At 41.3% G+C, this 15541-nt stretch overlaps 1 protein-coding gene and 1 long non-coding RNA gene across 5 annotated transcripts in view; one reads left to right on the top strand and one right to left on the bottom strand.

The window, feature by feature from the left end:
• Positions 1-12961, top strand: part of LOC309516652 (uncharacterized protein) — a gene marked incomplete at its 5' end in the record, with an annotated part of 28965 nt that extends 16004 nt beyond the window's left edge. For 2 of the 4 annotated variants that reach the window (XR_014212955.1, XR_014212956.1), the window contains 3 exons: positions 446-2848; positions 9972-10081; positions 12146-12961. Coding sequence is in view for 2 of the 4 variants with exons in the window: in XM_082195414.1 (XP_082051540.1) it covers positions 446-521; positions 6138-6183 (122 nt within the window). Of the gene's footprint in view, positions 1-445; positions 2849-6137; positions 6234-9971; positions 10082-12145 lie in introns of those variants that run through there. The other 2 variants (XM_082195414.1, XM_082195413.1) reach the window with 1 other exon arrangement.
• Positions 380-1673, bottom strand: LOC309516978. The gene is made up of 2 exons (XR_014213099.1): positions 1544-1673; positions 380-502 (listed from the first exon to the last, which is right to left on the bottom strand). It is a non-coding gene; the product is annotated as an uncharacterized lncRNA (long non-coding RNA).
• Positions 12962-15541: the final 2580 nt, after the last annotated feature.

Below are 15541 nucleotides of genomic sequence, written 5' to 3'. Positions count from 1 at the left end.
TTGCTTACTGTTACTAAACTCGAAGGCTACATTGCCTCATATAAGCAAACCAATGGCGTATCAGTCTTGTCCCTTCCCTACGGTAAAGTTTTCATTTTCTGTATCTTGTTTATTCAGTTTTCTGTTTATCTACAGGCCTCTGCCTGGCAGGCTTCGTGTATCTGCTTTCCACATAAATGTCAGATACCATTCTGAAGCTTCAACTTGGCTGCCACTTGGCTGGTTGCCATGTTGATCTTTAGGATTTATATTTGCCTGTCGCAAAATGCTATCTGTTTATTTCAGTTGATTTTAAATCTGCCAATGTGCTCTGAAAGCACTTACGAAACACATTTGCCTAGCTTGCCTAGTGCAAATATGGAACATCTGGGCCAAATGGCCGCAATGAAAACATTTATTCACAAATCCAAGCAAACTCTGTGACTTTTCTTCCTTCTTCCTCTAGCTTCCAGCACAAATGAGAGAGAAGAAAATCTAAGGCTTTCGCAAGTTGATCCGCCTCCTACAAACCAAGAGAATAGGTTAATTCCAGACTTTGGACTCACGGCTTCCTGACTCATAAATTGATTTTTAGAACAAACATACAACTGCTGTGTCATGAGGTGAAATTGCTGCATAAGTCATGATAGCGGAAGCATGGCATAATGGCTAATTCTGAGTAGCTGTGACATAGGAAACTATTGGTTCAGAGCTCACCTCTGGTGTCAGCTCATGGGTGTGTGGCCTTAGGCACTATGCTTCAGTCTTCCAGTTGCAATGGGCAGATAATAATACTGACCAACTTTACAGGATTATTGTAAAGATTTTGTATAATGTATGCATAGAGTTTTGAAAAGACATTAGTAATGTATTTGTAGCCTCTTCCAAAAGCAAATGAGGTCTCCCACTGAAACCCCTTTGAACATGGCTTTGATGGCTTCATTTGGTAAATTTTGGCAAGTGTATTTAGAATATATATATGAGCCATTTTATTTCTCATACTTTTCTGGGTAGGCCCTAAGTAAAGACCAGAGCAGCTAATGTAAGCAAAAGATGGGTGAAACCCAATGTAGCATGAGCAGGCATCCTCCTTCCCTCCCTGACCAGTCTACCTCCCTGGGTAAATAAACTCTGGAAGAATTAAAGAACTACCCTCCTTCTATTTCTTAGCATTCTTAATCATCAGCATATACAATTTTAAGATGTCTTGGAATGTTCTCAAAATCACATTGTAAGGATGTAACGCTAAACACACTTACTAGTCAGGGATAAGCCCAATTGATGCAGCAGAGCATGCAACTACTGCACTGTAACATCATAATCCTATCCATGTTTACTTGGAAGTAAGTTACCCTGTGTTCAATGGGGTGTGATCTCTAGCAAATGGTGGGTTTAGGATTGCAGCATTAAACACCTAAATTGGCATGGTACATAATATGAATATAGGAACATATAGCAAGCTGCCTTAGGTTGAGTCTGGTGATTGCTCCATCTGGCATAGTATCACTGACACTTACTGCCAGCAGCTGTATAGGATTTTAGACAGGAGTTTTTCCCAACCTACCTTGACAAGCTGGGGACTGAACCTGGGTCCTTTTGTATACAAAGCACTTGAGCTACTTCTGAGCTACAGCCTTTCTTTAATCATGCCTTCTGTACAGGAGAACAAACCTTGCTGAAATTCTTAATCCATGTTAGCAAAATAGTTAAAGAATCAGATGACATACTTTTGGAGAGTGGGGTTTTTTAATACAAGGAAATTATAAATTTAAAATACATATTGCTTTTTAAAGTGGCAATAAAGTGATCTTAGGTGTTCCTAGAAGGTTGAGAAGAGTGATTCTTAAAATGGCATTAGGCCATTATTTTTCCAAGTAAGGCATGGCGAAAAAAATTGTATCAGTTCTGCAAGGTCTTGGTCATTCAGCAGCAGGAGAAGGCTATTAACTATGAAGTTATTGTTGAAGAAGTAGGTATATAATAGTATGAAAACTGTGCAAAGTCCAAAGCAAAGCAAAACTGCATGCAAAAGCTTTAAAGGATCGGAGAGGTAATCTGACAATTTGGCTTGTTTAGGCCTTATGAGTAAGTCTTCAGCACTCATTCTCTCATTTCCCTCTGGTAACTTTGGAGTAATTTGATACTGTACAGGTACCCCCCTAATATTTTCAGACTGTTCCACAGGGTCTCTTATCGTTGTTTCTGTATCAGAATTGGTCCTTGCCAAATGAGAATCGGGCTTCTTTGTAGATAAACGAGGCTCTTTTCTTCTGGCTTGAATTACATTGGCCTGCTCGTTGCTTTCTCTACTCTGTAAGGCAGGTCCTGGTTTATCATCTCGATGCTGAAAAACCTTGATGTCATTATTTCTGTTTGTGCTTAGTTTTCGATTGATATGTGCTAAGCTCCTGTTACGACTTTCTAATTTCTTAATCTTTTCCTCTTTCTCATTTATCAGGCTCATAACCACCTCCACATCTCTCTCCAGTTCTTCCACCCATTTCTTGAGGGACTGCGATTTGTCTTTTATACTCCTGTTCAGGTCCTGAACAATGTTTCTTTCTTTTAATCTCATCTTATTTGGAGAATGCTGTTTTGCAGCTGTTTGACAGGCTTCATATCCCTGAGTTAGATAATTCCCCATTCATCAACTCATGTGTGCCTGTTTAGGGAATATTGTGAAGGCAGCGGGAAGAGTAAGATATTTGTTCAGAATTCTTCCCTACTTATACCTTCACATCACTCTGATGTCATAATGATTAACCAACAGTACCATTCACTTGAAACTCTCAAAGCAGATAGCAAAGGGAACTGTATGGAAATATGGAGTTAGCCATAAGTGGCAATATGTACCATCAGTCTGCAACTGGTAAGCATGTTGTTGAAGCCCGAGTATTTACTGATAGTTTCATATTTACAAACACATTCACCTCTGATGGGCTTCTTTTTCACACATGCATCGTCTTCATTTTCATGGCTTCTCTGGACACCTGATAAGGCATTGCTTCCATGTTATGATCAGTGGCGTAAGTCTCACTCTAAGGCCAATAAAGCACTGGTTAGAACACATAATCACATCTACCATGTGGCAATAAAGGCAGCAAAGAAGTCTTACTTCATGGTCTCTGCTACATCCTCAAATAATAGACCAGCAATAGTTCCCCCTCTTTTCTTCCCAATCTATTACTGCGTGCAATACTAATGTCTCACACAAAAAATGAAACTGATTTGTAGAAAGCACAACTTGAAAAAAGAGACAATGCACATATTTTTTGTAAACTAAGAAATCTTTAATAAAAATACATCATAATAATAGTAATAGTAATAGTAATGGTGTGGTCGGAATGGGCCTCTGCGGGCAGGGTAGACCTGCTCTGGTTGTTTGCCCTATCATTTTGAGGATAAAGTCCCTCCCTCTGAAGGTATGCAGTCCTTTCCCCAGTGCCGAGGGCCTTCTTGGTAGTGACGCCCACCCTGTGTAACGCCCTCCCACCAGATGTCAAAGAGAAAAACAACTACCAGACTTTTAGAAGACATCTGAAGGCAGCCCTGTTTAGGGAATGTTTAATAGACTATTGTATTTTAATATTCTGTTGGAAGCTGCCCAGAGTGGCTGGGGAAACCCAGCCAGATGGGCGGGGTATAAAGAATAAATTATTATTATTATTATTATTATTATTATTATTATTATTATTATTATCATCATCTCTGTCCCTAGTAGGCACAATGTTTGTACCACATTGTGATCCTCCAACGAAGCTGGCAGATTCAGGACAGTTGATACCAAGTGCCTATATACACAGAGCATTGTTAAACTACAGGATTTGCTGCCACAAGATTACACCTGCCAACTTGAATAGCTCTGAAAGAGGATTAGACAAATTCGTGGAGGATAAACCAATCTGGGGAGACTAGACATGATATATTATCTCCAGTATCACAGACAAAATGCCTCTGAAAACTAGTTGCTGAGGAACATGAGGAGGAGAGTGGTGTTGAGCTCATGTGCTGCTTGTGGGGTTCCCATGGGCATCTGGTTGGCCTCACAGCGTTCTCACATACTGGATGATGGGTGTTGGATAAGCCTTTGGTCTGAACCAGCAGGGCTGTTCTTTTAGGTGAGGTGTAAAGTTAAATTAAAATAGCCCCGAACATGTAAAATGCAAATGTGGCAGGCTGGTGTTTCAAAATGTGTATTACACAGGTGCCACTTGTTGGGTTGCAGGTCTCCATTCGAAAACCCAATTTGCCTTCAGTAGCAGCAAAGACTTCTTGGTTGTGTATAGACCACAAGAACAACCACTTACCAGAGTTGTAATGTGCTTAAAGAGAAAGCCAGAAACGCTATGGGTGTGTACGTGTGGAGTGGTGTCTAATCATAATAAATTTGTACAAGATGTGATACGTTTCTTCAGCTGAAATATATTTATTGTCCAAAGAAGTTTAGGGAACTGAAGCCAATTAATTCTGGGTTATTTTCTTCTTTTTATCAGCTTCTTGTTTAAAACCAATTAGAGGGGTATACAGAATTACAGAACTAGCAAGAAGATTGTTCCAAAGGATCTTTAATGTCACTACAGATTCTTCTTTGCTTTTGTTACATAATCTCCTCCTTCTGGATGAGTTGTTCTTCCTCCATTTTATGCTGTTCTAGCATGAAATTACAAAGCCCTGTGCTGCAAATTAATTCCCTGTAGGCACATCGGGTGCATCAAATAAAGCCAATTCTGACCGGCTTCAAAAACCTGCCCTGAATAAATGCCTCCTGAAGAGCCCCTATCATCCCAACAGCACTCTGAGGGAAAAGCAGAAAGAAAGCAATGCTGAGGTCATGAGTCTCTATTCGTTTTTGTCACGCAGCGGTTCTCAACCTGTGGGTCCCCAGATGTTGTTGGACTACAACTCCCATCATCCCTGAGCTCTGGCCTTGCTAGCTAGGGGTGGTGGGAGTTGTAGTTCAACAACATCTGGAGTCCACAGGTTGAGAAAGGCTGGTAGAGGCTCCTGGGATTTCTGATTTCACTTCTGAAGGAAGCTGAAGAATCTTCCTGAAGCAATGTAAAACTGTTTTCACACATGAAGGTTAAAGCAGGTTTTGCCTTGAGCCATTTGTAATTCAAATAGAAACAAAAAAGCACATATTAATTATAAATGCCTATATTTCACCTTATTACCAACAATTTGATTTAATATATGATTTGGGTTAATATTTGTATTATGCTTTTCCAACAACATGTGTTGAACTCAATGAGGGCTTGTCCACGCTGGAATTGACTGTGTGTTTATAGCTGTTTGTGTTCCCATATAATTTGCATAGTCCACATGATTTTACTTTCAAACAACACCAGCCTTGTTGTTTCTCGCCTGTAAATTCGGGTTTACACACTGCAGGAATAATCTGATAAACTGGGGAAAACCGGGTTCTGCTGCACCTGGGGTCACTTCCTCAATGTTTCCAATTCTATTCTATTTGTTGCTCATAACTATTTCCCATGTGCTGTGGAAGATGAAGTTTTTTCTTTCTTTCAATCCCTCAGATTTGCACAGAAAGCTGCACAACAAAAATTTACAATTGCCTGTTTGCTTTTGCACAGTTCTTGGGTGGTTTGTTTTTGTTTTTTAAAAGCATAGCCATCTGCACACGGGCCCTGTCAGTACTTCATTGGCATTACAGACATGACAAATTAGGAGGCAGGGACAAACATGAAAAGGGAGCACCTACTGACATGGACAGGAAAGACCAAAGTTGCTTCTTATATACAAATTCAAATTTATCTGGATATGGTCTACTCTGGTCTAATTCACATGGGAGGAAAATTAATTAACAGCTAAATAATGCTCAAATGTGGATAAACCCTGACTTGTTCACATAAATATTGAGAAACAGACTCAATATTTAAGACCCAAGACCCAATATTTAATATACAATACCATTTTATTTATGCTAACATTTGAGGTGGCTGAGGTGACAGCAAAAAGAGATTATTTCTGACAAGAAGGGTAGAAATCTGACTTATACAAGGACCCTATTACTACCATTAGTAGTTAGCATAGGGGCTTCATTTTATCCAAATGAATATTTAATGTTAATGAACTGCTTCAGTGAGAGAGTTTCCTAGACCCAAAGAGATGTTTTTTCATTATGCCCCAGTGTGTAGGCTCATACCCTTCAACATTTCTCCAATGAAAATAGGAACATCTTGAGGAAAAGTGGGACAGTCCAGGACCAAAGCAGAAACCAGGACAGCTTCTCTAAATCAGGTACGTCCCTGGAAAATAGGGATATTTGAAGGGTATATAGGCACAGTGTAAAACAAGCAGAGCCGTAGCCCTCATTTTGGGGAAACCTTGGACTGCCCAATAGAAAAACAGAATTGGAAGGGTCTTATAGATCATAGATCATTAAGCAAACAGTCTGTGAGCACCTAGAAAGGAATGCTGTGATCACCAATAGTCAGCATGGATTTCTGAAAAATAAGTCATGTCAGACTAACCTGATCTCGTTTTTTGACAGAATTACAAGCCTGGTAGATGAAGGGAACGCAGTGGATGTAGCCTACCTTGATTTCAGCAAGGCATTTGAGAAGGTGCCCCATGATATTCTTGTAAAGAAGCTGGTAAAATGCGGTCTTGACTCTGCTACCACTCAGTGGATTTGTAACTGGCTGACTGACCGAACCCAAAGGGTGCTCATCAATGGTTCCTCTTCCTCCTGGAGAAGAGTGACTAGTGGGGTGCCACAGGGTTCTGTCTTGGGCCCGGTCTTATTCAACATCTTTATCAATGACTTGGATGATGGACTCAAGGGCATCCTGATCAAATTTGCAGATGACACCAAACTGGGAGGGGTGGCTAACACCCCAGAGGACAGAATCACACTTCAAAACGACCTTGACAGATTAGAGAACTGGGCCAAAACAAACAAGATGAACTTTAACAGGGAGAAATGTAAAGTATTGCACTTGGGCAAAAAAAATGAGAGGCACAAATACAAGATGGGTGACACCTGGCTTGAGAGCAGTACATGTGAAAAGGATCTAGGAGTCTTGGTTGACCACAAACTTGACATGAGCCAACAGTGTGACGCGGCAGCTAAAAAAGCCAATGCAATTCTGGGCTGCATCAATAGGAGTATAGCATCTAGATCAAGGGAAGTAATAGTGCCACTGTATTCTGCTCTGGTCAGACCTCACCTGGAGTACTGTGTCCAGTTCTGGGCACCACAGTTCAAGAAGGACACTGACAAACTGGAACGTGTCCAGAGGAGGGCAACCAAAATGGTCAAAGGCCTGGAAACAATGCCTTATGAGGAACGGCTAAGGGAGCTGGGCATATTTAGCCTGGAGAAGAGGAGGTTAAGGGGTGATATGATAGCCATGTTCAAATATATAAAAGGATGTCACATAGAGGAGGGAGAAAGGTTGTTTTCTGCTGCTCCAGAGAAGCGGACACGGAGCAATGGATCCAAACTACAAGAAAGAAGATTCCACCTAAACATTAGGAAGAACTTCCTGACAGTAAGAGCGGTTCGACAGTGGAATTTGCTGCCAAGGAGTGTGGTGGAGTCTCCTTCTTTGGAGGTCTTTAAGCAAAGGCTTGACAACCATATGCCAGGAGTGCTCTGATGGTGTTTCCTGCTTGGCAGGGGGTTGGACTCGATGGCCCTTGTGGTCTATTCCAAATCTATGATTCTATGATTCTATAGTCCAGCCTCAGCTCAGTGCCAGAGCCAGCCTCCCTAGCAGATGGCCATTCCATCTTTGCAGAAGGGCCTCCTGAAAATGCGAGCCTTCCTCCTACTGAGACAACTTCCATTTCCAGCAGTTGGTTAGTTTGGAACATTTATACTCTGCCTGCTAAGCAAAGTTCACGAGGCAACTTACAGTATATTTAAAATACAATAAGATAGAAAAGAGGTACATAATAATAAAAAGAGCAAATAATTCTTTTCCCTGGCCCAGAAATGGCTGCCAGAGTACCTGAGTACTCTAAGTAATGTGGGGTATGAATGCTCCATAGGTCCAGTTCAGAAAGGAGTAGGGGGCAGATTGTACAATGGCCTTATGCAGCTCTCATTTTCTTCTGTGCATGAAGGAGGCGGCATTCAGTTAGGCGAGTGTGTGCACTGGCCCTTAGGCACAGTGTATTGAAAGTCCCTGAACCACATTACCTGAACACCCTTTCAGAAGGTAGAGAAAGGGAGGTGCGAGTTCCAGGATGATGAGGAAGAAATAGTATGTTAACATAATAAAAGGAAAAGGAGTTTCATCTTGAAAGGCTAGAGGAAAAGGGCACTGTTCAAAATAATGGCTAGTGTCCCAAACTGGGAAGGATATGCATTCTCCAAGGGACTGCCAGTGCAAGGTAAAAAATAATCACCAGCCTGGCACCTCCTTGGGCTCCTTGCCAAGAAGAGAAGCCATTAGCTGTGCCTCCCAGCTCCTTCCCCTAAACAATCTGAGCACATTTAACCAAATTAATCCCTTGAGTTGGTAGAGTTAGACACAGAGATGACTGTGGAGCCTGCTTTATTTGTGGGAGTTAGTCATTGTAAAAGGAACTGTGGAAATGCACAGCAAATGACTCTCTGAGGGCTTCTTTTTCTATTTCTATTTTTTTAAAAGTACAGTGGTACCTTGGTTCTCAAACGCCTTGGTACTCTCCTTGTAACCCAAACACTGCAAACCCAGAAGTAAGTGTTCCGGTTTGCGAACCTTTTTCGGAAGCTGAACATGCTGCGTTTTGAGTGTTACGCTTCCGATTTGAGTGCCATACTTCCGTTTTGAATGTTATGCTGAGGTCTGTCTGTTTTTGCTATTTATTTTGCATTTTTTGTGGCTCTTTTTGTTGTTTTTTTGTGACTGTGTGGAACCCAGTTCAGCTACTAATTGACTGTGTGACTGCAGTACATTGTTTGTTGCTTTAATTTTATGGATCAGTGGTCTCATTAGATAGTACAATTCATGTTAATTGCTGTTTTAGGGGCTGTTTTTAAAAGTCTGGAACGGATTAATCCATTTTGCATTACTTTCTGTGGGAAAGTGCGCCTTGGTTTTGGAACACTTTGGTTTTGGAACGGACTTCCAGAATGGATTAAGTTTGAGAACCAAGGTACCACTGTATCATCCCTGTGGCTGTTTCACACAAATGGAACTTCCAACTGATAAACTAGACTTGGATCTGTCCTTCAGTTAATTTCATGCTCCTTTTGCATTGGACTGATAATCAAAATAATAATCATGATGATGATGATGATGATGATAATAATAATAATAATAATAATAATAATAATAATAATAATAATAATAATCTCTCTGTGTTAATCAGTCCAAGAATCTTAGATGTAATTTAGGATTGGGTGATTGTGTGTTTGTTGTATGTTCTAAAGGAATGCTTATGCTTTACAATTGAGAAACATTTTTCAGAAGTAATGTCTGAATCTTTAAAAAAGGAAAAAAAGGAAAAAGCAGGTAACCCTAAGAAATCTCTCCCTCTCTTAAAAAAAATAGATTCAAAGCTTCTCCACATCCATTCAAAGAGCAGCAGGAGGGAGTATCAAACAGAAGATCTTGTACTTCTCTGTGTTGGCTTTTTAAAAAATCACATTCAGCATTTGACCCAGGCTATCAGAAAGCAATTAAAAGGTTCTGTTTCAGCTCCCCTCATCTTGCTCTGATTTACACTCAGTTTTATCTCCCCCCCTTTTTTTGCCCAGTAGCATAATCTGCTTTTTCACAAACCTGCTACGAATATGTAATAGATACATTTTCTCTTGGTGGATTGGTATTCAGCACAGCATTCTGAGTTCTAGCTACATTTGGTCATCCTTGAAATAAACATGTCCTTTAAAAAAATCAGTGGTAGAATGGTTTTAGAATGTTGCTAATTGCATTTAATTTACCAACATCTTCCTCAAGCATCTCATCAATTTGACTGTTCAAACTGCTAATGCTAATAATAGCTTCTATATGTCTCCACTCAACCTATCGTAGACCCTTAATTCTCTGTGCTGCCTCCTTCGCACAGGAAGTGAGTGGGAGATTCAGAGGGAGAAAAACATCATGCCAGAGCTACCGCTTCATATTGCAGTCATTCCACACAGGTGGGTTATGTGCATGAATACCACGGGCGCTTGATGGGGCAGGTCATTGGGGGACGGTGTTCATTCAAACACTGCCTTCCCTCCCAGCATCTGATTGTTGCCTGAACCAAGCTGGATTATGGCAACCATCTACCCCTCAAAAGTTCCACAAATTAACAGCTTTGATTGCATCTCATTGTGCTGTTCCTAGCCATTTAGACAATGGCCAGACATTCTCATTTCAGCTTAATAAGCTAAGATATGAACAATCCTTGTGTCTGTGCATGCTTCCTCTTCCTTTTTTACTATGTAGTGGTAAGCCAGGAAGAGTTCAACTAACCATTGTGTCCCTCTGCATGTAGATTAGGAAACTATGGTTACTAGATGCAGAATATCTGAGCCAGGCCAAAGACTCTCTGAGGCAGTTAGTAGGACAGAGAGACAGGAAGACAAGGCAGGAGTATTGAACCAACAGGGGTATCTATTTATCTATTTAGCCAGGTAAAGGTAAAGGTAAAGGTACCCCTGCCCGTACGGGCCAGTCTTGACAGACTCTAGGGTTGTGCGCTCATCTCACTCTAGAGGCCGGGAGCCAGCGCTGTCCGCAGACACTTCCGGGTCACGTGGCCAGCGTGACAAGCTGCTCTGGCGAACCGGCACCAGAGCAGCACACGGAAACGCCGTTTACCTTCCCGCTAGTAAGCGGTCCCTATTGATCTACTTGCACTTAAGGGTGCTTTTGAACTGCTAGGTGGGCAGGAGCTGGGACCGAACGACGGGAGCTCACCCCGCCGCGGGGATTCGAACCACCGACCATGCGATCGGCAAGTCCTAGGCGCTGAGGTTTTACCCACAGCGCCACCCGCGTCCGTTACTACCCTTTAGCCAGGTAGTAAGAGTTAAAGCAAGGGGTTTGGTGAGAGAACAATAGGGTGGCTGCTGTGGAGGACTTATAATACCTGGGCTCTGTTGCTTCCTGGAGCCCTAGTAGGTCTGCTTCTGGTAACAGTTATGTGTGCAAGGAACCTTATAAGCACTCAGATCTATGATGTGGAAGGACCTGTGCTTTAAAGTGAGGTTTTTTAAAAAAGCTTCTGGCAGCAGGTTCTAGTCCAGCTCTGTTCCTAGAATTTTTGCAGTATGTATGCATTGTCCTATTTTAAGTGGGTGTGCAGCAATGCAGGACAATGGTTGCAAAATTCCAGTTTCAGCCTATTTAATGGAATGAGTTTGATGGCTGTGTCACTGAGTTCCCATTCATGACTGAGGTTCCCATTCATGACTGAGGTTCTGGAGTCACTACTTGGATGCAATGGGGCAAGAAACCCATTCTCCTGCCCAGTGAAGCTGGAGAGTAATGAGCCAGGGTGGTTCTGCCTGTGAAAGCAATTGCCTGGTTGTGGAATGGGCCTTTGCTCTTGCGAAGTACCCTCAGGGGCAGTTTCCATTGCTTATACACTTGTATTGAACATTGGCCCAAAACAAAACCAGCATTTTTTGTGGGGTTTTTTTGCAGGGGGAGACCATCAATAACCCTGCCCTAATTCTCTACTAACTTGCAGTTTGGCTATATCACATAGGACAGGTCTAAAGTACTAATGTAGCACTGTAAATGATTATTTGTTGCTGGAAATCTGTTCTCTCCAAACAGTAGTTCACAAGATTAAATCCAAGCACTTCAGCTTAAGTCGACGATCAGTAGAGCTCACCTCAGATGCATTAGGAGCCAGTCATTTCAAAAGCCTTTCTTTTCTTGGTTTTGACTTAGCCAGTGCTTCAAGAGAGCCTCATCTCATAATCATTGGCTGATCAGCTTGACCTCCTTTATTCTAGCTTTAGTTGAACTGTTAAGAATGGAATTAATTCCTCATGTTAAACAACTAATTCCTGGGCCTCTCTACAACAAGCACCGTACGAACTACTAGTATCCATATAACCCAGGGCAACCTGTAATTTGGCAGGTAGATTTTCTGTGCCCCGAATATTAGCATCCTCTGTTAAAACTGTGACGCAACCAATTGTGCAAATGCTAGTGAAATAATTTTAGCAGTTATCATGCTTCTAACTGTACAAACACTTCCACAGGTGGAACAGCAGGATTCCCCCCCCCTCCATTTTTTCCTCATGCAAAGCTGTACCACAAGGTGAGAAGTAGCTCTTCTGTGAGCAAGAGATTCCTCCCACATCCAGAACAGCACCTTTGAATCCAACCCACTACTTCCTTTTCCTACCTGTACAATGAATGTTTCCAAGCTTTGAGATTTTGATGGCAGCGGAAAATGTCACTATTTTGAATTGTGATTCCTGTATAAATGAAAGCAAAGCATCCAGGAGGCAGGGGGATCCAGTACAATTATTTTGACAACATGGTCTTGCAGACATAAATATATAAACTCTGAATTTATTTGTTCAGCTATATGTCAGTTAAATACCTGCTACTTTTCTTATAGCACAAGACTCAAATAAAATGCTAGTGCCCCTAGCATTTCCCTAGATTTTCATCTTCATTGTGTTCTGCTGGCTTGTGGACTGCAACAGAAAAGGAACCAATATACCAAGGTTTCCTCAAATGCACTGGATTTTAATTAATTATAAGCCATCTGAAGACAGCTGTTACTCCATTTATGGAGCATCGCTAAATGGAATTATTAGTACAATTATCAGTGTTGATAATGTATCAAAACACACAATTTTTCTGGGCATGGTTCAGACCTGTACCATAGCTACTTCTTTAGCCTCCTCTGTTTTGAAAACTGCAGTTCCCAATGTTGCTTCTCTCCAGTTCCAAATAACTTGCCTGATGCCAGAACTCCTGAATCTCGACTCCTGCAGTCTGTTGCCTGCTACCAAGCCTTTACTCTTATTTGTCTGAATAAAGATATCTTTCTTAATTACATGGAAGAGCCTCTCTCTGCATTACTTTTCAGTGTATCGTGTGATCTAATCATGGAATTCACACAAATTGTGTGCTGTAGTTTAGCTTTCCTAGTGTATCCTTGCCTATTCCAGAGCATAACTTTAGGTTAAAGTTTCACCTTTTGTTTTTAGTCCTAAAAAGCTCAGACAGACAGACTAATTGCTATGTAGATTTTCCTAAGGTTTTTTTGGCCACATAATTATTAAGGCATTGCACTCAGCACCAGCAACTTAATTGTCTTTAGTATGGCTGCTGTCACAAGCTTGAAGGCAAATGATTAATAAAACACAATTATTTACATTGTAATGTCAGCATTTTAATTAAACTGAAAATGCAGTTCATTTGCTTTTTGCCATGGGGCTGATTCCGTTTTAAACAAAAAATTAAGGTCAGCTCTTAAAATCAATCACTCTCCCCTGCCCAACTTAATTGCAAGTTAGAGAGATGGATCTCTTGTCATCTCTACAAATCTTTGGCCCCACTGATGACAAATGACTTCAGCAGGCTGGCCTTCGCACTCCTGAGTTTTCTCAACCCAATGAAACACTTCACATCTGACTTAATGAATTTTTTTTTGTTATTCTGATATCTTTAAATATCATGGGTGATATCCAATGTTAGTCCAGCAGTAGACCTCCCTTGCACTTAAATTATTTGACTTAAATGGCTCTACTGTGAGTATGATGAACATTGGTTGCCACCCTATTCATTTGTGTTTAGTATGCTATTTTAAGCAAGCCTGCCCCAACGTATTAACACTGTCATATTGACCTCCAAATGAGAGAAGGTTCTCAGTACCAAGCATAATACAATTAGAGGCATACCTGGGATCCTTTGTTTTCTCAGCACACACCCCACCCCCGAAAAATAATCACTTTGCTGTGGTAGCCACATTAGAAATTACTATATTTTATACAAACCATATATATGAAGTGTATGGAGTGTGAGCAAGGCCAGGAGGAAGGGCAAACAAAATCACACGCCTTTGTGCCACAGTGCAAGAAGGACAGGAACCTTGTCAGGTGTTTGATCTCGCCACGACAACAGTGTTATGTCGCCACACGCACATATGTCATATACTCCATAATCTCCAGTGCTTTACCTTCATACCGCCTTGCCATTTCTCCTATTGCTCAGCTCCCAGCTCTTGTCTAAACTTGCAACCTTACACAAGTAACTGGAGACAGATTTCTGGGGAGATTTTTGTGCACATGCCCATCCCTCCTAGGCCTGCACCCCCGATGGGGGCTGGTTTTGCCAACCCCTAGGTACACCTACTGTATCAATGCAGTGCTCCTGATGCAGCGAAACACTTGTGAAACCAGGTCCCCTTGTCTGCTATGGAGAGCTGTGAAATTCAAATACAAACTGTACGGTGCCATAGCTGGCACTGGCATAACCCTGTGTGTGCTCATCATAGCTGGCTATTGGTACCTGTCTTTATGTAGATAGAGGGTGCCTCAGGGCTCTTAGTATTTTGCAGGAGGGCAATGCATTGGAAAGTGTGAGCTGAAGGAATGAATAATGAGAAGACGTATAAAGCACCCTGCAAGCAAATCAGGATGACTTGGGGATGAATGCTCACTGTCATGTAACTGCCCTGTAAGCAAGTTGGAACAAATGTCCAGTAAAGATTGGACATAGTCTAACCACTGTGTAAGCTTTTTGCAAGCAAATCAGGATGAATGCTGAAGAAACATGTTGTCCAGAAAAGACCAGACACAGTGCACAGCCAAAGCCACAGTGCACATACCAAAGAAGAGCAAGGTAGGGGAGGGGAGATGGGGGGAAATGGAAAGGTAGATTTGTTCAAGTTAATATTTCTAATTTATTCTACTGCATAGCTCCATGCTATCTCACATATGTGCTACAGGGAGCATATACACTGGCATTTGCCTAAGCTTAGTTTGTTGGAGAATGTCCTTGACCTTTAACAGATAAACTTAGGAATCACATCATTCCCTGCGCTGCCCTGTAAACTAGCTCAGAGACACCATGCTTATCAGGAGCCTTAAAAACCAGCTTTTGTATGCTTCTTTCTAATGTCCTGGACTTGGACAAAAAATAAGTGTAACAGCAAGGGGCAGTTTAAAAATGCAGTGGACAAATAGAGGTATTGTTGACAATAGAGCAAACCAAAACAAAACTTACAAATTCAGCTCTAGTGCTTATATTTAAATTGAGATTCACTTTTTCATCTTTTTTCTTGTACAGATATCTTTTAATGTAATATCTGGTGTTGGATATACTTCTAATTTGAAACATATAATGAAAAATTAATTGAAATCATAAATAAGTGATTTAGAGGAGGACGGGGTTCCTTCCTTTTAAATCTCACAATCGGTCTGAGCTCTGTGTTTTATTTGCCTGAATCCCTCTGTTATCAACAGCTGGGCCTGTCTGGTCACAGCTAGTCTTAGCCAAGGTAGTAGTTGCAATCACACTGTTTTCAATTACACAGCAAGCAATTGAGGTCCTGTAGGGAACGTGTTAACTATCTGATATCCTTACTTGTTTCTGTGTGCATCTAAATAAATAGTAATTATAGAAAAGGGGAAAATAAT

The sequence above is a fragment of the Podarcis vaucheri genome (genome assembly GCF_965113315.1).
Source record: "Podarcis vaucheri genome assembly, chromosome: 1".
Taxonomy (NCBI): domain Eukaryota; kingdom Metazoa; phylum Chordata; class Lepidosauria; order Squamata; family Lacertidae; genus Podarcis; species Podarcis vaucheri.
Note: the sequence above shows the minus strand (reverse complement) of the source record. Positions and strands in the feature narration are given on the sequence as shown.